Here is a 26,327-nt window from a genome sequence, read left to right on the forward strand (position 1 = left end):
GCCTCATCTAGTGGAAGTCCTTATACAGTAGTGTTCGAATACATTTGGTGTAAACGAGAAGCGTTAAACTGATGAAATTTCCGTCTGACCAATCACATTAAGGCGTTCTAATTTTATAAGAACTGCCAAAGCATTTTAGTTATCAGGTTTTGAATAATTCAATTATTAAATTGTAATATTATTATTATTATTATTGTATTAATGCTGAGTGCAAAAATATGTGCACCTGAAGTCACAAGATAAAATTGTCAGATAGTTAAGAATGATATGATTATGATTAAAAAAAGGCTTATAACTACGTTTTCCATTTGGGTTGTAATCTGTGTTATGATTTTTGCCACAGAAATGTATATTGTACTGTATGTTTATGAAGACATACAACACTTTAGAGAAATTGTTGAATTGAGATCCATTCTTTTAGTCAGTACCTGGAAATCAAAAGAATGCACATTTTTACATTTAACTGCAATTGAGGCTGTTGAGGTGCAACACTGCAGATTTGTACATAATCAGATTGGCTGAATTCGTACTTCTTTGTGCTCTGTCTGGAGTTAAACATTAAGTATAATTTTCAAGTTGAGGATTACTTTAGAGACACTGAACAAAAAAAGCACCACATAATACAAAAAAATCAGCTAGGGTTCCTTCTGGAAGAATGCATAAGGACATGAATCTGAGAAAATCACATATAGAGAGAAAAAGAATGAGGAAAAAATAGAAATGCTATAATCTGCCTTTACATAACACCCTATCCACCCTCTGCAGAAACCAAGTGGCAGCATGACATGCCTGCGCATACACACACGCACTCACGCGTGCGCACAGAAAATAGCATACAGGCATGCACGCGTATAGAAGGAAAAGACAACTAATATATTGCAGATTTTAATAGAAGAAAAAACACCAAACACACACAAAAACAATCCCAGTGCGGGGAAAACTAATGAACTTACCATCTTCTACACACGCAGAATGAGCTCAGTCACACACATACACTCGGTGTTTTGGACAATCTGATAGAGTGTGCGAGAGGAGGAGAGAGCTGAGGGAGGAGAGAGGAGGAGAGTAGGAGCACAAGAATGGATAAACATTGGACAGAGGCAGAGAAAGAGGGAGGAGGGAAGAGAGAGAGGGAGTCTCCCTTCCTCCTCTCCCCCTCCCTCTCTCTTTAATCTTCATCCATTCTTGTGCTTCCATCTATTTCTCCCTCTTACTCCGTCACACTCCATCCAGGCGAGTGAGCAAATAAATGATAGTAAGAAATACAATGCAGTTAGAGAGTGGAAGGGAAAGGGAGAGGTGGAATGTACATTAAAACAATAAGAGTACACACACACACACACACACACACACACACACACACACACACACTGCTTACTCAACCACACAGCTCCCTGAGAAAGTACACATTAGAGTTGTGACTGCATGCCTGCTAGCACTTCATAGACACACACACACACACACACACACACACACACACACACACACACACACACACATATTCATCTTTGTGCACTGCCAAGACAGAATCTGAATACTGGCATAGTTTTAGGACTTTGGAGATGGATGATAAGAGGAATGGAATGATGGACTAAGAATGGACATAAAAATAGATGGCTGGACAGATGATTGAGTAGACAAAAGAATAAATGGAGGGGTGGCTTGAAGAACTAATGCCTGGAAAGGTGGATATTTGGCTAGATTGATGGGTGAATAGATGTATTCTTATATAAGCCAAAGATGAATAGAAAAACAGAACCTTATACATTTGCTAATCCGCCATTCATCAAAAAATGCACAGTCTGTAAAAAACAGTTACAGGTAGGTAAGAAGCTTGTGATTCTTGTGGATGATGAAATAGTCCCATGCTTAACTCAAGTGTGGAAATATAGACTTTCTCTGCTCTTCACAAAACAGCTTTTTTAATTAAAATTTGTGTAGATTAATGGTCATATGAGAATTAAATGTAAAGTCGGCCATGGATTTACAAAAATCCACACAAAATTTTTTTTTATAAGACATCAGTTTCATAGTGTCCTCTGTTTTATCAAAAACCATACTGTAACAGATGTAAGACAAATAATTCAACAAATAGAAAAATTACAATAAACAGTGACACCAGGACGGTTTCTCTTTATAAAGTCAGAGTCTCTATTTCTCTCACTCTGTGTGTGTTTGTGTATATATGTGTGTGTGTGTGTGTGTGTGTGTGTGTGTGTGTGTGTGTGTGTGTGTGTGTGTATTCTCTGCACTGAAGTTAAGAATTCCTTTTCTATTAATGATAGAGCACTGTAAAGGAAAAACTACATCTTTACACACACACACACACACACACACACACACACACACACACACACACACACACACCCCTACAGTCTGTTTCTCTCGCTCTTTCTGTATAATGTATATCAAACACTATCTGTACAAAATTAAACACCTGACCATCACACTCAAATGGGATTCTTCCTTATACTGTTGCCACAAATTTGTAATCACACAACTGTACAAGATGACACACAGAGCAATGATCTCATCTCAATACCTCTGGGACAAACCTAAAAAATGTCAGTACACCAGACCTCCTCACCCAATCTGTACCTGACCTCATTAATATGTGTGTGTGTGTGTGTGTGTGTGTGTGTGTGTGTGTGTGTGTGTGTGTGTGTGTGATAGTCCGGTGTACACAAACATTTTGCCTATTAATGTAAAACCAAAATTGTGTCGTTGCAATTCAGACAGCAGACAAATCCACAGATCGATACACATAAAAGGTGAAGTTTGTGTAAAACAGAGTCATGGATCGGGTTACACAATATTCCTTAGTTTTAAGCCCATTATCTTGCTGGATTTCCAGCACTGCTGTCTAAGCGTTTGATATAACCGCAATATGTCATGCTGAGGTTATTTCTGGATTGTAATTACACTGAAGCACAATGATGCCGTTTAAGGTCAATAGTAAATACAGAAATATGACACTGTCAATGAAAAGGTACATATGAAGGGCACAAGCAGATACAACATCCAAAATAAGAGACATTGCTTATCCTGTTAATGGGAGTATGATGCACTACATTACACACTGAAAAAAAAAGTCACCTTTTGAACAAAGGAAAAAATAATTTATTCTTTATTTTTTGTGCAGTCATGTTTTCTTTAAAAAAAAAAAAAGAAAATTAAGATTTAAAGTGCAATTGACTTATGATTTCAGACTTTTAGATAAACACTGCTTATTTCTTTTATTCATTATCATTCTATGTAATTAATCAATTAAAATCATACACGTTTTCACTAAGTACTTTAATGTGTCAGAAATCCTGGTGATTTGACTCACATCAAACGATTTTATTTAAGGATGAAGCATTTTCCTTTTGAAGATTTTTTTTACAAGCCATGTTTTTTAACACAGCACACTGCGACAAAAATAAGGAAAAAGAATGATTCTTTCAGCAATTCAAACATAAAACAAAAACCCAAACTGTTTCTTCCAGTATGGGGTGTAAGAAATATATCTGCAGCAATATGGCTATAGAGAAGATGTGAAAGATAGGAATTGATTGTGTGAAAAATGAATAGATAGAAAAATATCATAAGTGAAAGAAGAAGGCACATTCGTATCTACAGACATATTTCTACTGCAGGAACCTGTCTACTGAACTTTTAGTATATGGCAGGGATAAAATGCATGATACAATTGAATAATGAAAGACAATGTTTTAAACTTATACATTAATGATAATAATCAACACATTATCAACAGAAAAAAGCACTTATTATGAATATAGTTTTTTATGTGTAGCCATAGACGCACTATCGACTTGTCCTTTTTTATATTTAAAATATTTTTAGAACTCACCATTTTTTTAAATAATATATTCACAGTGTGTCTGATAATATGACTAGTCCTAAAATGGATCATTAGAAGTTATTAGTTATTTATAGTTTTGGTATATTCATATATATGCATATATGCCTATACATTTACACTCATATTTATGTATATTTACAATATTACATTTCTTACAGTTGAACCAAGCCACTATTTAGAAGTCATAATGATAATTCATAATGGACAATAAATGGACAATAAATGTAACTTTAAAGAAATAATAACTATGTATAAAAGTTAACTCTTTAATGCTTTCACTATTTTTATGCAGATTTTAGAATTTGTGTCTGTTCCATTCAGGATTTAAATGTAGATTTAATTACACCAAAAAACTACTAATATTTATTAAAAAAAGAAATAAATAACCATCATTCAGGCTTAAGTCGCTGAAATGTCACTGCAATTTTGCTGAATGCTGAAATGATGAATGTCATGCAGCTCTGCATGACTCTTCCTGGCAACCCACGCTACATCAGTCCTCGCAGACATAACACACAGGTTGGTAACTGCTCCGTGAAAACACACACAATCTCATATCTGTGCTCTGTAATAGACTGTACTCATCACAAAATCCACGTGTCCAACTCTAAAATGTAAAACAATGCTGAACATTATAGAAATACACAAGCAGGTCATAAACAGTGTTTTTTAATATTGGACTTAATCACACTTATGCATAGGATGATTAAGATAGAACTGTGTCATTATATAGTCTTCATGACAGATATGATGTAGATTCTCTAACAAACAAGTAAGCTTAAAGATGTTAATTAACATTAACCTTTCCTCGTTGCCCCTTGTATATTTGTAGCTATTCTTCCTTTTATGAAATCCTTTCAATCATTTGACAGAAGCTTTTACCCAAAGCAAATAATAGGCAGATGAAGGTTAATGGCTTTGCTCAGAGATGAAACAGTGCTCCCAAGTGGCACAACATAAAAATGTTTTCCGTTTATTTGGGGATTTGGAAATGGAATCCTGATGATCAATCAAATGTCTGTGCCCAAAGTCAAAGAGAGCAAATCTGAACATGCTCATATGGTGCTAGGGAAGGTATACTCTTTCTCCCCTGTCAATTACAGCAACACTGGCCAATCATTGGTGTCTTTGAGCTTGTGTATGTGAAAGAGGGCAGACTTTTTCTGAGTGGTCTTTAAACACCGACTCACACAGATGTGGTTGTCTGGCTTCACGTGCCTTGGAGGAAACACGTGTTCCTTATGCCTTGAACCTTCACCCTCCCCAGCTGGTAGCTGTCATTTGCTGGCAGAGGGCTGGCTTGTTGGCTACCAACAAATTAGGAAGAAAATGGTGACAGGAAATAAATGCAAAAAAGTGTGTTGCAGCTTGGCAGTGCCATGATTCGCCATTCTGCTAATGATGACTTTTAGATGCAGCGGCCTTATTCTGGGATTTTTTGACACTACCAGAACTTTGTCCTAAGCTGTCTGTGGTCATGGGACTGATGAGCACGTCATATTACATTTAAGACCGCTGTCCTTACTCACTAACAAATAATTCAACAGCAAAAATTGGATAGAAAACCGTATATAGAGTAAAATGAAATAACTCTTTAACACACGTTGCTTTTAGTCTGGCATATACAAAACAATACATAAAACATGCCTAAGGTTTTTTTTTTTGGCAAAAAAGACAAGAAATATCACTTCTGCACCCCCTATTGGTGTAATGTATAGTTCAGAGTTTCCTCAAACAAAGCTAAAGTTCTTTGAATTCCTTGTTTGCAATAATGCCTACAATTTGCACATAGACCCCCTCCTCAAGTTTAGAAACAGTCAATAATGTGACTCAATAGGTTTTTATTCACTGTTTAATATTAAATTCATATGTGTACAATATTTCTCAAGTTGCAGTAGTGTGTATTATTGTCTCACCACCTCCATATTATGTTGTTCACACTTAATTATACATTATTATTATAATGCACAATATCTTTATGTGCTTTCATATAATTTCAGTTGTTGGTGATTTATTGCAAACAAAAGCAGCAGTTTTAAGGAAATAATTTTTGCTAAAAGAATGGTGTGAGACACTATTTTTGGCAATTGTAGTGAATGAGCTCCCTGATGGCAGTGTGAAATCACTGTTTCTATCATTATATGATCATTTTTAAAGGAACAAATCTCTTCAGCATTATTGTATGATATTTTTCATATTGGTTGATTGACAAGGATACTATATATTTGCCATTTTTATATTTTATATTTGACATTTTTATTTTCAATATTATGTTCCGCATTTACACGTGCTGGTTACAAAGGCAGAAATCTGAAGATTTTGTACAGAATGTGCAAAAAACAATTAAGCCATTTAAGTGGTCGATACTGACACAGAACATTAACAGGGATGTGAATAATAATGAATAATAACATTTGAGAGTTTTTAATCATTATTTCCTCCTTTTAGTTTTCAGAAAGGACTTGTCCTCTTGTCCACGCCCTCCATTTCCCTGCTTCTGAGATTCTCAGATTAGTGTAAAATAACATAGTAAAATAAGTGCTTAGTGTACTCAATTTCACTCTATATGGGATTGGTAAAGTCTGACACCCTTGACATCTTTATGTAAATTGTCAAAATTTACTGTTTTGTATCCAGTAAAATGTGGAGAAAAGTCTGAACTGCTCTCAACCTTGGTTGCTCTTATATACATATATACACACAATTTCATGAAGTAAAGTGTGTAAGCCGGGTGTGTGAGCAGGGTGTGTGAGCAGTTGCTAGTAGCTGCAAAGCAGACAGCAAGTGGACAGGATGTGATGAGAACAGAAAGCAGAAAGCGAGTGTGGACAGGAAGTGGCAAGTAAATGTCAGTCATGGCTCTTACCTTGGGTGTTGGGCAGGAGGCAGTAGAGAGGCGAGAGGTGGCTTGAGCTCGAGGAGACTCAGATGGCGTGGTGCTAAGAGATGCCGTATCTCGAGGGAGGACCTGAACACCTCGTGAGATGATAGAGTCTGGAATCTAACACACATGTACACACAGAGTTTTATTTATTTATTTATTTTTATATATTTGCATATTAATTAACTTTCTATTCATCTCATTATCTCATTTATGCAAACTATAAAACCCAAATGGAAAAAAAATTATAAAAAATCAATTGAAAACATACTGATATATATGTTTATGTATGTATATGTATATGTATATGATGACATTGAAAAAAAGTCTCTATACATTCACGACCAACAATATACACCCTTCTCAATATCGAGAACATGTGTTCATTCGATAGGAACCGGCAGAGAATATGGTAATATATTATCTTCGCAGGTGCATTTTACGCAAGTTTTAGCTTGCTTGTTGTAATTTTACATTAGTCAACAGTTGCTAGAAAACTGAGCAATCAAGTTTGACTTCTTGTTTTCAGTGTGTCTTGTCTAAGTTTCCGTAATTAAAAACAATTACGATGTCCAACACACTCACACAAGTATTTTAAACTAGAAACAATACCGAACAGAGGTGGGATGAATTTTTATTGGCTGAGCATACCTGTCAATCTGTGGAAGGCGTGACAGTAAAATGAGGACGTGGATGTGTCTGTTCACAGCGACAGTGGCATAGACATACACGCACACACAAATGAAAAAATAACACACATGCAGTAATACATAATGAGGATGAATTAATTTCATGAGATGGTTCAAGCAAGTGGGGTCATATAAAGCAAGGAACAGAGGTCAAAGAATTTTATAAAAAAAAAATTTGTTTGGTATTAATGGTATTAATAACTAGATACGATAAATATTAATAAAAAATGGTTTATATTATGCCAGTTACACAACACACTTCTAATAAAAAGTTGTACATTTCTTAATCTGATGTTTGGCTGCCTAAAACAAGTGCAAATAATGAAATTTCTTTGCTAAATATGATTATTTTATATCTTAGTGCTATATACTATTTTTAATAATTGAGCATGTTAATACAGTGTAAAATAAAATTCAGAAAGAAAGAAAGTGAGTATTTCTCACATGAGTGAAGAAATGAATTAAATGGTAGATATGATCATATTAGTTAGATGGTTCTGATGATATGAACAATATTATTGTTTTAACTATGCCCATATACCTTGGCAGCGATAGATGCGGCAGTGATGTGGGAGGAGGAGCTGTCCTCAGCCGAGGCCACGCCGCTGTCCTTCTTCTCCTCCTCTTCCTCCTCACACTGCACTCCTTTGTCTTCAGTCTGGCGGTGGGCGGGGCTCGAGGAAGGAGGCGGGGACAGTGGGGGCGGGGGTGAGGGCAGATCCTCCAACTCATTAGCTGCTTCTTTCACCTTGACCACAGCCTCACGCAGCAGGTCTATGGCGTGAGGAAGAGCAGGAAGGATGAACTGAAAACACTCCTGTAGGGGAAAGTGTAGGAGAAAAAAATATTGAAGATTAGAACACCCAGTAAGATTAGAGGAAAGGAAAAGGTAGTAGAAAATAGTAGAAAAGGGGAAGTAAAAGATTGACGTATGGTTTCCCAACATTTCTGGCTGGCCGTGCTAAATTATTTTCTGAACAGTGATAAAAAGTGAGTTAAAAAATGTCTCTAGGTTACGTATGTAACCCTAGTTCCCCGAGGGAACGAGACGCTGCGTCGCAATGCTTTGGGAATGCCTCGTGTTGTCCACGCTTTGAAACACGTGTGAAATCCGGCCAATAGGCAAGTCGTGATGTCATCGGCGGGCGACAACGCGCAAACCAGGAGCTACAAAATGGCTGAGCGATGGTAGCAACATTAGCTTCTGACAAAGAGAAGGTAAGCGCCACAGGGATGCAGGAAGTGTGGCTCAGGAACGCAGCATCTCGTTCCCTCGGGGAACTAGGGTTACATACATAACCTAGAGACATTTCCCATTCGGGAGGTTCGAGCTGCGTCGTAACGCTTTGGGAACGAGAGTCCAATCACGCCACACTGACCAGACCCTGCCTAGTGTGTGAGAGCTTCACAACCAGTATGTAGGACAGAGGAGCCCGGCGTGGCTCTAAGGTTGAGGTCGTAAAACCTGATAAATATCAGCGGGGTGGACCAGCCCGCAGCGTCGCAGATGTTCTGAAGTGGGACTCCAGCGGACCAGGCCGTAGAGGCCGCAACAATCCAAATGGAGCAAGCCTTGACCCCGAACGGGGCGGGGAAACAAGAGGACTCGTAAGATGATGAGATCGCATCCACAATCCACCTACTGAGAGTCTGCTTATTTGCAGGAAAACTTTTCCTGTAAGGGCCATAGCAGAGAAACAGTTGCACCGATGGACTCATCCTGTGAAGATAAGTGTCCAGTTCTGGGGGTTTTGCTTCTCCTGGTCAGGGGCTAGGAAGGGAGGAGGGCAGAATGCCTGCAGCACAACAGGTTGTGTGGGAGCCGTAGGCACCTTAGTTACGTACCCAGGTTTTGGGTAGAGGAAATCACTGGTCATGCCAGGGGCAAACTCCAGGAGAGACAGGGCCACGTAAGGAGCCTATAGGTCCCTGACCCTCTTCAGGGAGGAAATTGTCAGGAGGAAAGCGGTCTTTATAGACAGGTACCTAAGGTACACTTCGGCCAAGGGCTCGAAGGGGGGTTTAGATAGAGCCGCCAGCACAATGGCCAAGTCCCACACAGGCACTCTGGGTCGCATCCCCGGCCTCAGCCTCCGGGAGGAAACATGTCACAAGAGGGTGTCTACCCAGCGACTGCCCTTCAGGTTGGGTAATGTAAGCCGCAATAGCAGACACGTAAACCTTCAGGGTTGAAGGGGCCAACCGTGTGGCAAACTGTTCCTGCAAAAACTCCAGAACTGAACCAACCAAGCAGTTAACTGGGTCCAACTGGTGGTGCTTACACCATGTGGTGAACAGATAACACCTAGCGGCATACAACCCCCTCCTTTATGCAGGTGAGAACGACATCTCGATGCTGGGCTGCCTGAAGCTCTGATCGAGCTAATATCAACCAGTCATCGATATAGTTCAGAATGTGAATGCCCCAAAACCGCAGTGGGGTCAGCGCCGCATTCATGCACTTTGTGAAGGTGCCCTGCAGCCGTCGGTGCCTCCTGAAAGGTGGCGGGTCTCCTCCATCCGCAGCGACCTTCGGGGCTGAAGTGGAGGGAGACACCCACTGGAGGGAGGCCGTGCCCTGAAGCACATCTTGTGTTTAGAGCTAATGGCCTGGCCTCCTGGTGGTGCTGCGGAGGGACGGGCACCGTTCATGTAAGCCGTCAGGACTTACACACCACGGCCCGTTTGTTCGAAGAGAGGACGAGCCCTTAAGTCGCCCAGCTCCTTCTTGGGCCTAGAGCAATCTCTTTCTGGGCTTAGCAGTGCCTGGACGTACCCATTGTGTGAAGGCCTACACACAGCCTGACAGAATCTTACTCACAAAGCGCTTACCTAAACAAGCAGACGCTAATGTTGCTACCATCGCTTAGCCATTTTGTAGTTCTTGGTTTGCGTGACGTCGCCGGCCGATGACGTCACGACTTGCCTATTGGCCAGATTTCATGATTTAGAGTGTGGACAACGCAAGTCGTTCCCAAAGCATTGCGACGCAGCTCGAACTTCCAGAATGGGGAACTAAAGAATCTTTGATTAGTAGCTGTTATTAGCAGAAGTTCTGCTTTATTTTCTTTCATCAATAAAACAATTTATTTTAATGCAGTTTAATAAATCTACACCGTCAGGTACAAAACATAAAAAAAAAACTGAAATCTTACACATAAACTGCATCCATACTGATGGAACCTATGAATAACGTATAATAAGAAATCAAGAGCAGCTGGAGTTCATTCTCTCATTGGTCAGGAACTTGCCTAAATCGTTTTGTTTCCCACCCAAATGCTATGTAGCATATATAATTTATCGATTAACTATGGATTTTGTGCTCATCGAGGAAAATGAGACTTGACATTTATCAGCCCTACTTCACTGTTCTGTTGATCAAGTAGCTTAACTAAATTATGAGCTGCTTCAATGAAATAGTAGCAACACTACCATCTCATTGCTGGTATACCACCAGGCTGTTGAGTGACTCACTCCGAATGGACAAAAGGCTTTGATTAATTTAGTGCCAGCTGTAATTTCATTGACAGTTTTATATTAATGCACTTGTTTCGTACAAAAGAATTATTCATTTCTATAAGGGGTATCAGGTATGTCCAAGAATTAACGGGTTTTCTGCCATTAAGGACAGAGGAATTTGTGCTCCCTGGTTTCTCTACAACATGACAAACTTATTTTGTCTTATTAACTTAAAAAACTATAACTGCTACTCATATAGTGTAATATTAAAAAAACATTTAATGCAACTATAAATGGTTAAACATACATCATTTATTAATGGTCATCCCACAGCAATAAATGTAATGTAATTATAAATGGTTAAAAAGTGTGTAATTCATAAATAAATGAAAAAAACACATTTGAATCTATAGAAAATTGATTTGCTATATTAGTTATCAAAGACATGAAGTTTTAGAATAGAGACCCGAGGCTATATTTTGGCACAATAATCTCTTGTATGGCAAGTTTATATGTTATCTTACAATGTTGTATATGTATGTGTGTTATTTGCCAACTTCATGTATGAACGAGAGAGAGGGAGAGAGATATAATGTGGGGTCGGGAGTCAAAGCTGCCATCCTCAGCTGGGTATAGCATGGAAAAGCTCAGCTTCAGAGAGGATCAGAGAGATCAGAGGGGGTAAAAGCTCAGATCTGTGGGTCAAACGCCCCACACAGAGCTTATTTCTTCAACACTATATGACACACCACACACAATGAGAAATTAATCACATCAGAACAAATCCGTAGCTGCTATGTCTATTTTATATTTTCCATATAAAGGTGGAGATTGTCCACTCTTAATTCCCAGCAGCAAACCTGCTACAATCTTCCTGTGGAGGGCGACAGTGAGCAGGGAGTTTTGTGTGGGTTGGTTTCATGCTTGAATTCTCAGCCACATTATATGCAGAATACTGAATATTGAATTCTAACTGCTTGTACAGATGAGCTTTATACTAAATTCTGCTTGGCTAGGATATTCTGATACATAATACTGATTGGTGGTGCAGGACAATGTTATATTAAATATTGATTGGCTGTACAGGACATTACTATACTGCATACCAATTGGTTCAGTAGGATCATACAGACAGGGACAGTGCAGGACAGTGCTATGTTGAATACTGATTGGTTGTAAAGAACAATACCGAATACTGATTGGTCGTGCAGTTTGAACACGCCATGTGAGTTACATATCTGATTGCCTGCTCCAACCCACATGAGAAAAGCCTGCCTTTAAGGCACTTTTTCCTGTATCGTACTGCGCACCCTATTTTTCACATTTTTTTACTCTGTTCACTTAATGTGGACATAAGACACAATATGTACTACAATAGTACATTTTAGGGTTCAGGATTAAACAAGGACCTTAAACCTTTTTTTGTTTTCGGTTGCTATATTATGGTTATTAACACTGATCCATAAGCCTGGTTTACTAAAAAAGCTAAAACATGCAAAGAAATATCTGTGCCTGTACTGTGAGCATTAAAAGGTCATCTTTTCCTGGTGTGGGATAATAGTGTACAGAACACCAGGTAGTTGTGTAGGACAATGCTATACAGAATACTGACTGGTTGTGCAGGAGAGTAATATATTGAATACTGATTAGTTGTTGTAGAACGTTGCTGTCCTGAATACTGATTGGTTGTGTGAAGTAGCAGAATTCTGAATAATAATTAGTTGTGTAGAACAACTTAGCTGTAAATGATCTTGCCTAGACTCATACATTTAAAACAAACAAACAAACAAACAAACAAACAAACATGCAAGTGATTCTGTTTCCTGTGTGTATTGTTGACAAACAGGAAACTCAGACAAATTCCCACACAGCATGCCAGAATGTTCCAGAAGAGAAGATCCTGCATTCCTAGACAATCAGGGTGCAGAATGAAGTCAGTGAAATCAATAACATGGAAAAGTCATTAAGTCCTGCCAAACCTGATCTCTCACACTCCATTGGGTTTCATCCCATGTAGGGTCTAAAAAAAAGTCAGAGTGTATAGTCCTTACACTTGTAACTTTAATTGCTCCAGGGACTGAAGGTAATATGGCAGCAGATGGGTGGAGGTACTGTAACCGATTCATGAAGAAAAAAAGATTATATTAATGATGAAACTTGATCTGTAAGCTGAAACAGATGGGGAAGAAGATGGCAAGAAAAAAAGAGAGAGATAGAGAAAAGAAAGGACAGTTAAGATGATTGAGAAGCAGAGGAAGCCCAACTTCCACATTCTCTCACACACAGAGATTCACACTTACACACAAACACACCCCTTACCTGTGATCCTTTCTTACTCCCAGGAAGGTTGATGATAAGTGTTTTTCCACGGATGCCACACACCGGTCTGCAAAAAACAAGATTTGAAAGTAAAAATGCCACTCAAAATTACAGACTACAAAATTCTAATTATCCAACAAAACACACAAACATTTGCATGTCCATGTTCTGCTCTGAAATTATGCATCTCTATGGACCTGGTTATGAGATACAACACACCTGTACGCAGCTACATAAGAGATACTACACCAGTACACCTTAAGGAAGGACATCTAGGAAATACAAGTATTGTACATCTGGTCCTGAAGACATGTACTGTACATGCATGGACAATGGATACCACAGACTTGGACTTGGAAGTAGAAAGAAGCACTGGTTTTATGTTTAATACTCACCTGGAGAGCATTCCAAGTGGAGTCACATTCAGAGACCCCATTAACATCGCCAGGGACATTCCTGGAGCCTCTCGCTCTATCACCTCTTTAGTGGCCTGGTGAGATGAAGAAAGACAGAATCATAATTCTGTAAAATATAACTATTATTATTATGTGGCTTGTGTTACTAACAACCATACTGTAGCTGTTCGTGTATTATTTGCTGAAATTAGACAATCATAAAGAAAGATACTATTTATCACCAACAATATACTTTTTAGTGAGGAAAAAACTATTTAGCTTTGCTAATAAATCTATTTGAAATAGTTTTTAATCAGTCGAAAAACACAACAGTGGCATGACAGAAAGCCTGAAGGAGGTTCTCTATTAAGCTACACTTTTTAGAGTCAGACATGTCCGAGAGCATAGTGGAATCTATAAAACACCACAGAAGTGTCCAAATATTCCAAATATACTCTAGCAGGTATAGCATACATACAATGCATTTAGCTTTTTTTGTAGCATACTATTTTGCGACCCAACTACATTAGCATGCTATATTAATTAAACATTAGTAAACAAAAAAACAGTTAAACAATAAAACAGCCTAAATAAATTAACACAAATGTCACCGTTACTTGCTCAGGTTGTAGGTCTGCTTTAAAGTAAGGTCTGCTTTATAGAAAACAAGCCTTAATCAATCTATTAGAAATTCATTTTGACCTGACTCTCCTTTCAATCACCATTGGAAATGTAAGAAACAGAAATGAAATCTTCACAGAATCACAGTGCATTAAACAACATACATGAAAACACTCCAAAACTTCTTGTTGTGTTTAGTGAATCTTATGTACTTTGTATAAAAACCCTGTAGCTCTGCCATGTAACATAGTAATTTTAAATTCCAAAATGATAACAATATATATCAGTTTGCAGAAACAACACCTGTATAAAATTCTGACGTAAGTGCATAAGGGCGCTAATTCTAGTTTAAAATTATTTACAGCCCAAAATATAGCTAACTAATATTTAGTCAGACTTTTTGGGGTTTGTTACATTCCAGAAATAACAGGGAGAAAATAGCCGGACACAAACTTGAGACACCTGAAATGGGTTCCATTGAGCGGCATTTTATATTAATGACTATGATTTTCCGATTGTACTTTCTTTTGATGAATTTTATGAATGAAATTAAGAATAACATATCCAATGACAGGTTAATGTTTTAAAAATGAAAAAAAAAAATGTGTCTACCTCTTACTGTGCCTGAAACTTTTGGGTTAGTTTCAAGCGTAGCTTGTGTGATTGTAAGTTGTATTTGAGGTAGAAATTTTGCTGAAATCTGGAAATCATGCTTCGGCAAGAAGCTGTGGGAGTCCAGTCCCAAAGCACACACCTAGTCTGAAGAATTTTTTGCAAAATTATACTCATAAAATTAAGGACAAAAGAAAAGAACAGAAAACAAAGGAAAAACAAAAACACATACTAAAAAACCTACGGCATACCTTAAATAATGTTGGTATCTGTATTTATATTAATTCAGGATGCATTGGCTACTGAGTCCCAATATTGGGGAATGCACATTGTTGAGGCTTCTGTTTAGTTGGAAAAGAGGCCTAAATGCACTCAAAGCACTTTATGGCACCTGGCATGAGCGTTACAGGGTGTTAGTGATGAAGGCACATAAGTGGCCACTACATGATGACCTGAAGTCACAGAGATGTCCGCAAAGAAATCAGTTGGCTGGTGGGCACACACTTTTAACACATACGTAAGGATATTATTAGGGCCAGAGTTATATGTTGGTTCCCCTTCAACATGGTTGTACTTATGTCTGTTGTAGTGACAGTCAACATCTGTAACTGAGGAGATCCTTACTGCTACTTTTACCATTTTGTTAAATCTCTCAGAGGGATGTGTAATTGGTGCACACAGGGCGATTCTTCCTTTTGTAATTAGTGATAGCTTGAATTTCATGACACATGCATTATGAGTCATTGTTAGTGAAACAATGTTATATCCTCTGTGTAGGAGGATTTGGCTCTCTTGATGCTATGGGTTCGGTTGGTCATTGCTGCCCTGAGTGCCTTTCTGTCACTCCGCTAACACACACAATCCAATATTAACATTTAGATAAATCTAGTCAACTTCCAGGCAGGAGCTTTGTGCTGTGCTCCTATGTTACACCAAAGACTCATGAGGTCAACACTTCAACCCCAAGCTGCTTGTAACACTCTAGAATACAGCTAACTTTAGGCATGTGCTACCTATTATCTGTATTTTTCCTTCTCTAACAGACCTCCTGAAGGTTGTGGTTGTGAGCTGATGAGCTGATCTGAAGTGCAGAGTGTAAGATACATGTTCATGTATCAGTAACAGAAAGTAGGCTTAGCACTCTGTAGAGTATGTTTTTTGTCCGTGAGCTGAATGACACTTCAAAGAAAGGAAGCATGAGGGAACAAATCAAAGGGGAAGTAATGAGGAAGGCAGTGAGCTCAGGAGAGAGAGGCGAAGAGTGAAAGACAAAGATTGAGGTGGAGAGAAGATGGTGGAAGGTAAGAAGAATACATAAAAACATCCTCATAATTAATAACTTAGCAGTCCATCGCAGGGCGTCACAGACACACAACTTTTAGAGGAAATCTAGTGCAGCAAATCCGCCTACCAGCATGCATTTTTTTGGATAGTAAAAGGAAATGGGAGAACCTGGAGGAAACCCAATAGGCAGTATGTGGATCAAACCTGGCAACCTACTGTGGCGATTTTGACAAAACTTTGACAACCTTTTTTTTTTGTTGCCTAAATTCACAAATAAAGCAGCATGACCATGCTATGCATACACTGTTAAAACAACAAAAAAATACAAAAAAGCAAACCAGTAACTATGGTTTAATTTATCCTCCATTCAGTCATCCAGAGAAATAGTTGCATTTAACATGATACTGCAAATGTAGTTAGATAAAGTACAGAATGTCTCAAATGTTTGGCTAAATATGGCAGAATTCATCTACAGGACATGTTCCATTATGGTTTGAATAATAAAGGTGCCTCCAGTAATGCACCTATCAAAAACCAGTGCACTCCAAAGCCATTTAATTGTGTTTCATTCTAGGTGTTAGATGTTATCTTCCTGCTACATTCAATATAAAACCTACTGTACTATTTGTAAGCAACAGGATTTAGTTTGGAATATTTAAGAATAAGATCTTACCTCTGGTGTGACATCACGAGGGGCAAAGCCAGTGCCTCCAGTGGTCAGGATGAGGTTAAGCTCTTTCTCATCGCACCAGTCCACAAGTGTCTCCTGAGGAAAGTAAAAATCCCATCAGCCCCAGAAAAAACACATTACACATTTTTTTTCTAGAATACAACCCACTCATGCACAGTAAAACTTTAATGTATTAATTAGCAATGTGAGACATACTATTACAGTTCTGTTTAAAATGTACAAAACTGTGTATATCCCCTAGCTATTGATATTCCATATTCCCTTAGCTAATAAGAAAACTTCTTATTTTTATGTACATTTGGTTCTGCAGCACAGACAAAAATGTGGGGCTCATCATTTACATGGTGTTAGCAAAAAGATAAGAAAACATTCATACATACATACATACATACATACATGCATACATACATACATACATATATACATACATTCACATACATACATACATATGTACCAACATATTTACATACACACAAATAAACAGTCTATTTGGCTGGAAGGTGTTGCGGGTAAACTTACCAATTGTAACCATAATAATAGTTACATACAGAGTAAAGCAGCTATTGAACATTGCTTAATTACCCTACTGAGCTAAGTATTTGATATGGTGTTTTACTCAGCTTATATGGTGAACATGGCGATTTTAATAAATGAGCTAGGGTAAAACATGAAATTGAAGAACTAGAGAGGATACTGTTAAAATGAAAAATGTAACAAAAATCCCAAAAGGAATTAACCCTCGACAGCTTCACAATTAAAAGATATGTAACACAGAATATAACTTAATTTGCATAGTGGTGGTTATTTTCGTTGCATTAAAATCACGTAAAACACACCTAGTCTCACGGATTATCCCTTACATGCACACATACTCACCTTAATCTCATCGATTTCATCAGGAACTATTTTATAGGCTGAAATAGTTCCACCCAACCTGCAATTAAGCAAATAAATATTTAAATTAATAAATTTACAACAAGTGGTCAGGAACAGCAACACCATAATTATAGTTTATAGCTATTTTAACACCTGAACTTTATATTAGAGTTCCTGGAAAATTCACAAACTATCAAACAGAAGTGAAACTATTGTGAAGTATAATCTAAAAAAAAAAAAGCATCAAGGCCATTCATTAGAAAACAAAAACAGGTGCATGTTTTTGGTACTTCCCATTAGACTAATGCTCATACCAGAATGAGTCACCTACTTGTGTTTTTCCTCAAAGTGGTTGTGTTTAACCTTAAAGTGCTGTCCAGGACACACACAGCCAAGGGGTCTGGGTTTAGATACAGTATATAAAGCCAAGGAGATTATATACAGTGATGGAAATCACAACCCACCACTATACAAAAATCTTATAAATATTTAAATATTATTTAATTATTATTCAATTATTGTTTAAGTCAAACCTCATAGCAAAAGTCATGCATAAATAATACTAAATTAGAATTCAGAAATATGAATCTCTTTGGTTTCAATCAACAGATTAAATATCATTGTATGCTGTTTAAAATACTGTATTTACTAAAACAGACATTAGAATTTATTTTATAATTCCTTGACTAGAAAAGTCAGACTACCTCTTGGTCAATGACTGATACGGCCCAATCATCAAGAACCACATACCGGCTAAGTGCTGTCATTTTTACGCAGCTAAAACAATGTCTCCAGACATTCTATTCTCACTAAGGAAAATGCAGCATTTTAGCTGGTTACTTATTATTGACGGGAGTTGTAGAAGGTCCGCTTGACATTTTCACAGAACACAGTTTGCAGTCTCCTGCGCTTTGAGTGGCATCAATCATCTTGAAAATTGTCCAGATCGCTGTCATTTTGTGTCATCTGATCATTAGCGTGATAACGCACTCTAGGCCTGGGTCACATAGTAAGACGGGGCATCGACGCAAATTTTACGAGTATGTGTAAAAGATTCTTCTTAGACCTTAATAACTATGATATGCTCTTAATTAGCTTTGCACATGAGATGTTTAGGACTGAAGAGAACTTACATTAATATTGAGCAGTGTGTGTGTGTGTGTGTGTGTGTGTGTGTGTGTGTGTGTGTGTGTGTGTGTGTGTATATGTATGTTTTTCTATATGCATGCATGTAAATGCCTGTTTGAACAGACAGATGTTTGAGATACTGAAGGACCAGTGGCTTTTTATGCTGTGGGGGTATTTCTTTCATTCCACTGGCATTCTCACTTCTCTTCTTAGAGGGAAATGCCACTGCAAATCAATACAGTCTTATTTGACAAATCACCTTTATATTATAATGAACCATTTCTATCCTTATAAGAGTGGTGTCTTTCACAGCCCACCCTCATCGACAGGACCCAGGGGCTCGCTGAATGCTTAAAACATACATGTAAATGATTCAGTAAAATGCATAAGCCTTCACTGTCTTGTGATTCCAACAACCGGAACAATTATGAAACGATCTCTCTCTTTACCAAAAATATCAACACCAACCAACCACCTTTTGTTTTTTGTGCGTGTGTAAGCATATGTCTGTTGCATGTCAAGTCGCCCTCTAGTGGTCTGATCACAAAGCGTGTTAAACTGAAGAAGGCCTACAGGGTTTAAGGTGTAGACAGGTCTTATGTAAGGGCTCTTTTTCTCTCTTTTTCTCTACCGTGCACTATTTTAAGATACGGCTGCATCGTGTGCCCTTCTTCAGAGGCAGATCGTGTTGCTTTGCATCATTACTTTGCCATTTTGATCTTGTCAGATTTTGAAGCTTGTTGAAGTAGGACAGAGATATTACTCTGTCATTTTTGTGTTATTTCTCTACTTTTTTTTGTCTTTTTGTACACACTCTTTCAGTTTCCAAAACACCCTTCTTTCTTGATTTTTCACTTTTTTTTATTTTTTATTCCACCATCCTTTTTTTTTTTCTTCACTCATCTCATTGTGAGGACTATACACTTTGCTGCAGGTAATACAAAACTAGTTATATTTTGTTATACCCATTATGCTACACTCTATGCTATGAGCATATAGCAAACAGAAATCTATAAGGGATTTAACTTCACTTTAAAATATTATATTTTACATAAATTCAGAAGAAATATAAATTCAGGTTAAACAACATTAGCAAGAAAATAATTGAAAAGTAATCTAAAATTTATCCCCTACATTTCAGAAGACTTTTTAAACATGCAATCTTTAAACAAAACCAAATTTGAAGGAAAAACACACCATTATTATATTACTATAACAACACTTCCTGTCAGATTGCATTCCTGATTTCTCTGTTTTATCTCTTTATCTCGTTATCCTTCGAGTCAGAAAGCTGCAAACAACATTTCTTTTACAAAGATGATATTTATGTCATTGGAGTATCAAATTCTGAATGTTCTTCTTTTAAGAATAAAGTTAATGCCAGTAGCATTCTATTTTCCTATATGTCTAATTTCCAACCTGTAATCAGGAGTCTACTTGAACCTAAGAAGAAGACTTTCGGGCATCGTTTTCATCAGGATCTTCGCTAAGATTATAGATTGTGGAATGTGGATATAAATATTACAAGTGTATTGCTGTAAAATATAAAGCGATTACCTATGGCAGTTAGGCAGAAGATTGCTAAGAAGCAGGCCAAATGTACTTAAGTCACTTGGTTGTGCCAAGAATGATCCATAAGTATCCACAAATAATATCTGGTCAGGGCTAGAGTGCTGTGCTGATACCTTTCCACTGACAGGTGTGCATTTTAGATACCATTTATTCCAATATGTTTTTGAGAGGACAGTGCCTCTCATGTTCCTCATTCTTTCTTTTTTTGTGTTGGCCCAGTTTTGTTTGTCCTTCACATACACCAGATGTGGCCTAGAAGCCCTGGTTATTGCCCATAAAGGTAGGAAAGGAGATAAAATGTGAGGGAGGTAGAGAAAGAGATGGAGGAGATGTGAGATCGTGATGTAGAGGGGATGAGGAAGAAGGGCTAAGACGGTGAAAGGCGAAAGAGACAGGGAGGTGAGAAGATGAGGCAGATAGGGAGAGAGGTGTAAAAGAGAGGGAGAGATTTGAGCGCCCCCCTCTTGCTTTCGCTCTCTGTCTCGGTCATGTTCACAGCTGTGGTTCAGATGTGGATTTCTCCTGCCTTGGCTCTATAACAACCCATCTGCCGCTGTACCGCGTATTAATAATGCAGAGTGTGTGTGTGTGTGTGTGTGTGTGTGTGTGTGTGTGCACGTGCATGTGTGTACCAGAGGATTCAGCACGACTCACACACACATCGGGGGACACGGCCACACCTCCCTCTGTCCTTCCTCTTTTCCTCCTGCTCAGTCTCCCTCCCTTTTTCTGTATCTTATTCTCTCTCCTACCTTCTCTAATGTCTTTCTTTCCGTTTTGCCGTTAAACTCTGTCTGTCTTCACTCTTCTCCTTCTCCTCATTCTCACCCCTCTCACTCTCTTTTTCTTTTACAATTCCTTTACTTTCTCACTCTTGCATATTAGACTTATGTCTGTCACCCGATTTGTTTTTCCTCACATATTTTTTTGTACTGTTAAATTGGAAACATTTACAAAAGATTCTTTCACTAAAGTCACTTGTCGGTGTAATAGAAATGTGCTACCCAACGCTACCTACCCAATTCTAATCCTAACACCCTTACACCTCCACAATTACTGTTTATCCCAGATGTCCCCACCTCCCCCATTCAGAGTGAAACAGTCTCAACTGATGTTAAAGCATGATTAATGCATTCTTCCAAACAACCTTCCGAAGCCTCTGGAAGGTCAGTGAAAGGGGGTGGCAATAGATAAAAAAGTCACTCTATGGAACTGAATCATCTCAATGCACCACCCACCTGGCCAGTAGAGATGATTGAAACCAGCAGCTTCGCCCCCTTGAGCAGTGATACTCAATTAGTATAGTTGCTGTCTATTTGCCCAGCTAGCTACAAGCAGTGCTGCTACTAGCTTAACTACATTTTAAATAGCATGAATCATCTAACCTAGTTTCAAAAATAATACAGCTTTTTTCTCAATAACAAAGCAGTTTTTTCCCCCACCAAGTTCCCCCTTTCTCTTTTCACATAAACGGTTCACTGTTATTTTTGAATCAAACAAACTGCTATGTTCAAACCTTTGCACCTGCCAGGAACTGAGTTCCATATTTCTAATTAGTGAACAATGCACACTTGTGTGCCTCAGGTGTCTAGAGAATAACGAGTTCAGGCTACAGTTAAAGAGTTAAAGCATTCTCCTAGCAATGAAGACAACTGTACATCCATGGGTGTATTTATTAAGGTTTATGATTCACATGGCAATGGATACACATTTATTTGTTATCTGTGCAAACTGGTGTTAAAAATGCATGTAAAAATGATTTTTTAATGTTATTAATGTTGACTGAGACTGTTTGTATCAGATACATCACCTCCAGCATCATCACCCCTCAGGTTTGTGTGCCCAGCCCATTGCTGTTCACACTGATGATAGCTCATGACAGCTCCTCACCAAGTTTCTGGATAATATCACAGTAGTGGGATTCATCAGTAACAATGATGAGACAGCGTACAGAGCAGAGGTGGAGCAGCTAGTGGACTGATGTCAGCTCACCAACCTTTCTCCTAACGTTGACAAGATAAAGAAAGTGACTGTAGACTTTAGGAGTAACTCTGCACTGCTTATTCATGGCTCTCCTGTGGATACAGTGGCAAACTAGGGCTGCACATGTCTGATGACTTCGTCTCGTCTCACAATCCCATGTCCCACTTCCTGCATCGACTGAGGAGAGCGAGACTACCCCTCCCCATCCTGACCACATTCTACACAGGAGTCATTGAGAGTATCCTTCCTAGCTGCATCACTGTCTGGGACAAGCCACTGCAGCAGATAGTGAAGTTAGCAGACATCTTAGAAGTGTCTCTGCCTCCAATACAAAACATTTACCACAAGTGCTGCCTTAGTAAAGCCACCATGTATAATGGACAACACCTCCTACCTCTCACATAAACTCATGCAGAAGGTACCAAAGTACCCAGACCAGGGCAATCAGAACAGTTATCAGAAACTTGAATTTACCTAGAGAGGCCTCTTGTGTTTGTTTAGTCCTTTGTCATAATGCATTGAACGGCACATTTTTCCTTAAAAAATGGACAGCTGTGTTCTTTTACACCATCAGCTCCCTCCGCTGTACTCCGGCAGCTTCCTGTGTCAGATTTAAAAAACTAATGCTTTCCTACAAAGCCAAAAATGCACCACAGCCTACATACCTTAGAGCAATTTTTCACACCCTACTCTTCACAATGCCTACTCTTCTCTCTCAGCCTCTAGCACTGCTCAAATGGACCCACCACCTCTCAAGGCACAAGGAAGACATGTATCAAGGCAATTCTCTGTTTTGGCACCCAGGGGGTGGAATATACTTTCACTGTCTGCCCTGAACAGCTGAGTCATAGACTTGAAACCAGACTAAAGACTTACCTTTTCACCAAGCACTTAAATTAGCACTTTGTGATTTATAAAAAAAGAAAAAAAAAGAAAATAATCCTTGTCCGCTGGACAAGTTTTTTCCCCTACACTGTACTAACCGCCTCCACATGGTTTTAGACTGATGGCACTTTTAGTCCCTGACATAGTGAACTAGCATGAAGATGTGTTTTAACAAAAATAACAAAGCACTGTCAAATGCATTAAAAGTGAACGCAAACACATACCTTGAAATTCAAACCCTTTTGCACTAGTTATGGTAATTAGCAGTCATCCCATTTCGCATACTATTAACACATATCATTCATACCATATTCATTATTATACATATTCATAGATTTATATCGAAATTGATCATTATGCACTATTATACAGGAACAGCACAACAGACACTTGACTCATAACGTTATCTATGGAAGGGAACTTTACATATGAATTTTAAATTGACCTCTATGCTGTTAATTGACAAGATCCTTCTCATCACACACCATTCCAGTCACTATGCTGATGCATACTGTGTGTACTTTTCGTTCCACACTGCTGTCTACATATTGTCTGCCTATTGTTTCCTTGAGTCGACTTGCACAGCAGTTAATTTATCGCTTGCATTTTGTTGTCCATTTGCACTGTGACTTTTACTTCTCCAGCGATTATCTTTTACTGCACTGTCATCACTTTCTATAACATATTGCACCAAGGCCTTGGAGAATGCCATTTCATTTTATTCCACAGTGCAGCTAAGTGCTCCAATCTGATTGGTCGTAAGGTGTGCATGAATTTCGGATAACTGCACAGGTAATTCTGGCTGCATGTGCACAAAGAAGCTAGCTTAAACAATAGGGAACATTACCATAATAGTAAATGTTAATTATAATCCTTTCATTCATAAAAAATGCATTTAAAGAGACAACTACTTATACAATACAAAGGGTCTGTAAATTTGGCACAACCATGTCAAATTCCTAACCAATCATAAAATACTGGTGCATGCAAATAATCCGGTGCATCAAATAAATCAAATGAAAAAAATACCAAATAAAAAATGTGTCAAAAAAAAAGAAATGGTCTAGACGTCAAGGTATATGATAAAACAGTGTAAATGAAAAACAGGGTATCTTAAATATTCATGTGTGGGTGTTTTTTGGCTTTAAATATGTGAAAACTTTGAAATTTGATTAAACAGTGAAATTTGTTTTTGATTGATTTAGTGTATATACAGCATTTTTTTTTTACATATTTTTTTCAAAAGGTTTCCTGAGTCAAGTTCCTTGGCAGTGGACTCAGACTCTTAGATACACCTTTCTTTTTTCCGTACTTTTTTAAATAAAATGTTTGTTATATGTGTGTGTGTGTGTGTGTGTGTGTGTGGGTGTGTGTTCACTCACAGGGAGGGGTCATGCACAAGGTCTTTGAGGTTGATGCCACTGCGATCCTCGGCAAGGTTACGAAAACAGCTGTCACTCACTGTAAGACAAAAGATACATACTGCATTAATATATTTGTGTTACTGAGACATAAAACCAGACAAGGTAAAAATTACACTTTAAAAACTTGAAAGTGGTGCACTCATAAATAATATTACATTATTATTATTATAATTATTATATTCCTTATACAAACCAATCTAATATATTTAACTGGTTAATTCCGTGATCTATTTTCTCAAATGGCTTAATTTGCAGTCCACATAGTCTCACACCTCACACACCTTACAGTCCAACGACCAATGACAGCTGAGCAGGTGTCGACCACATGAGTCACACTTACGCACACTGTCAAAGTAGGGGAAGCTAAAGAAAGAGACTGAGAGACACAGGGAAACAAAGTGTGTGTGTGTGAGAGAGAGAGAGAGAGAGAGAGAGAGAGAGAGAGAGAGAGAGAGAGAGAGAGAGAAAGAAAGAGAGAGAGACAGACAAAAGCAGGAAGAGGGAAGTAGCAAGAAAGAGCAAGTGAGAGTGTATTACATGCTGAGCAGGTAGAATGAAACAGCTCAGAGAAAAGCAGAAATACATTTATGAAATATCACACCAGAGTGGTTTGAGAGAGAGAGAGAGAGAGAGAGAGAGAGAGAGAGAGAGAGAGAGAGAGAGAGAGAGAGAGAGAGATGTAGACTTTCTCCAATCTCATACTGATAAAGTCATAAGAAAAGCTACATTCACAAACCGCATCTATACAAAAAAAAAAGTTATGAGTTGTGTGGATGGTCAAGAATTTGCAGGCTCATTATAGCTCATATTGTTTTCCTTTTCTCAATATCAAAGCCCTGCAGCAAGATCCCTGAACACTGAACAAAAAAACAAGAAACCAAATTGGCAAATTGGCAGGATGTGTTTTCCTTTTCCCCATGATGCACCTTTTTTTGTGCCGGACTTGATAAGATGAAGCCTGGAATTGCCAGTAGTCATAGGTTTTTAGATTTCTGTCAAAGACGCAGTGCGTTGTTTCATCATTTAATGGACCCTATAACCTACAGCTAATAAACACTATGGAATTGCCCACACTTGTAAATCCAAAGAAGCAGCAGTGAGTGACACTGACTTACAGGCGCAGCACCCCATCACTCTCCTTCTTGGTCAAATAGCCCTTGATGCCTTCAGTGTGAATCTACAATTTTCATAGTCATGTAAATAAAGAAAACTCTTTGAATGAGAAGGTGTGTCCAAACTTTTGGTCTGTACTGTATATATATATATATATATATATATATATATATATATATATATATATATATATATATATAAACAAAACAAGAAACTGCTTTGCCAAAGTATACCAGCTGATCAGGTCATTCTTAAAACTACCCCCTCTCAAATGATTACGATGTCATTGATTATTATATCAGAAATACATCGCTCATTGTAATTGTGAGATGGATAATATATTGTCAATTAAAATACACACCACTGAACTCTGGATGAATGTGTCTATACTGCTAAAAAGATATATATATACAATGCAGGGTTAAAGTGTATGTGTAAAAATGACAGAAGCTGAGAGTTGCCCTAGTGTCGAAACACTGCATGCTGCATTAAAGGAACTGCAGTACCACTTGCCTCCTCTCTCTGTTAAC

General features: G+C 38.1%; 1 protein-coding gene across 11 annotated transcripts in view; it reads right to left on the reverse strand.

Annotated features, from left to right (window-relative positions):
- gphnb (gephyrin b) overlaps positions 1-26,327 on the reverse strand; it is a 105,783-nt gene that overhangs the window by 32,215 nt on the left and 47,241 nt on the right. For 10 of the 11 annotated variants that reach the window (XM_046836019.1, XM_046836022.1, XM_046836024.1 and 7 more), the window contains exons 2-8: positions 24,643-24,721; positions 17,693-17,750; positions 16,799-16,891; positions 13,609-13,703; positions 13,214-13,280; positions 7,977-8,252; positions 6,732-6,866 (exon numbers count right to left, since the gene is read on the reverse strand). In XM_046836019.1, coding sequence (XP_046691975.1) covers positions 6,732-6,866; positions 7,977-8,252; positions 13,214-13,280; positions 13,609-13,703; positions 16,799-16,891; positions 17,693-17,750; positions 24,643-24,721 — 803 coding nt within the window. Of the gene's footprint in view, positions 1-6,731; positions 6,867-7,397; positions 7,446-7,976; positions 8,253-13,213; positions 13,281-13,608; positions 13,704-16,798; positions 16,892-17,692; positions 17,751-24,642; positions 24,722-26,327 lie in introns of those variants that run through there. The other variant, XM_046836029.1, reaches the window with a different exon arrangement.

Source organism: Silurus meridionalis, chromosome 23 (genome assembly GCF_014805685.1).
Source record: "Silurus meridionalis isolate SWU-2019-XX chromosome 23, ASM1480568v1, whole genome shotgun sequence".
Lineage (NCBI taxonomy): Eukaryota > Metazoa > Chordata > Actinopteri > Siluriformes > Siluridae > Silurus > Silurus meridionalis.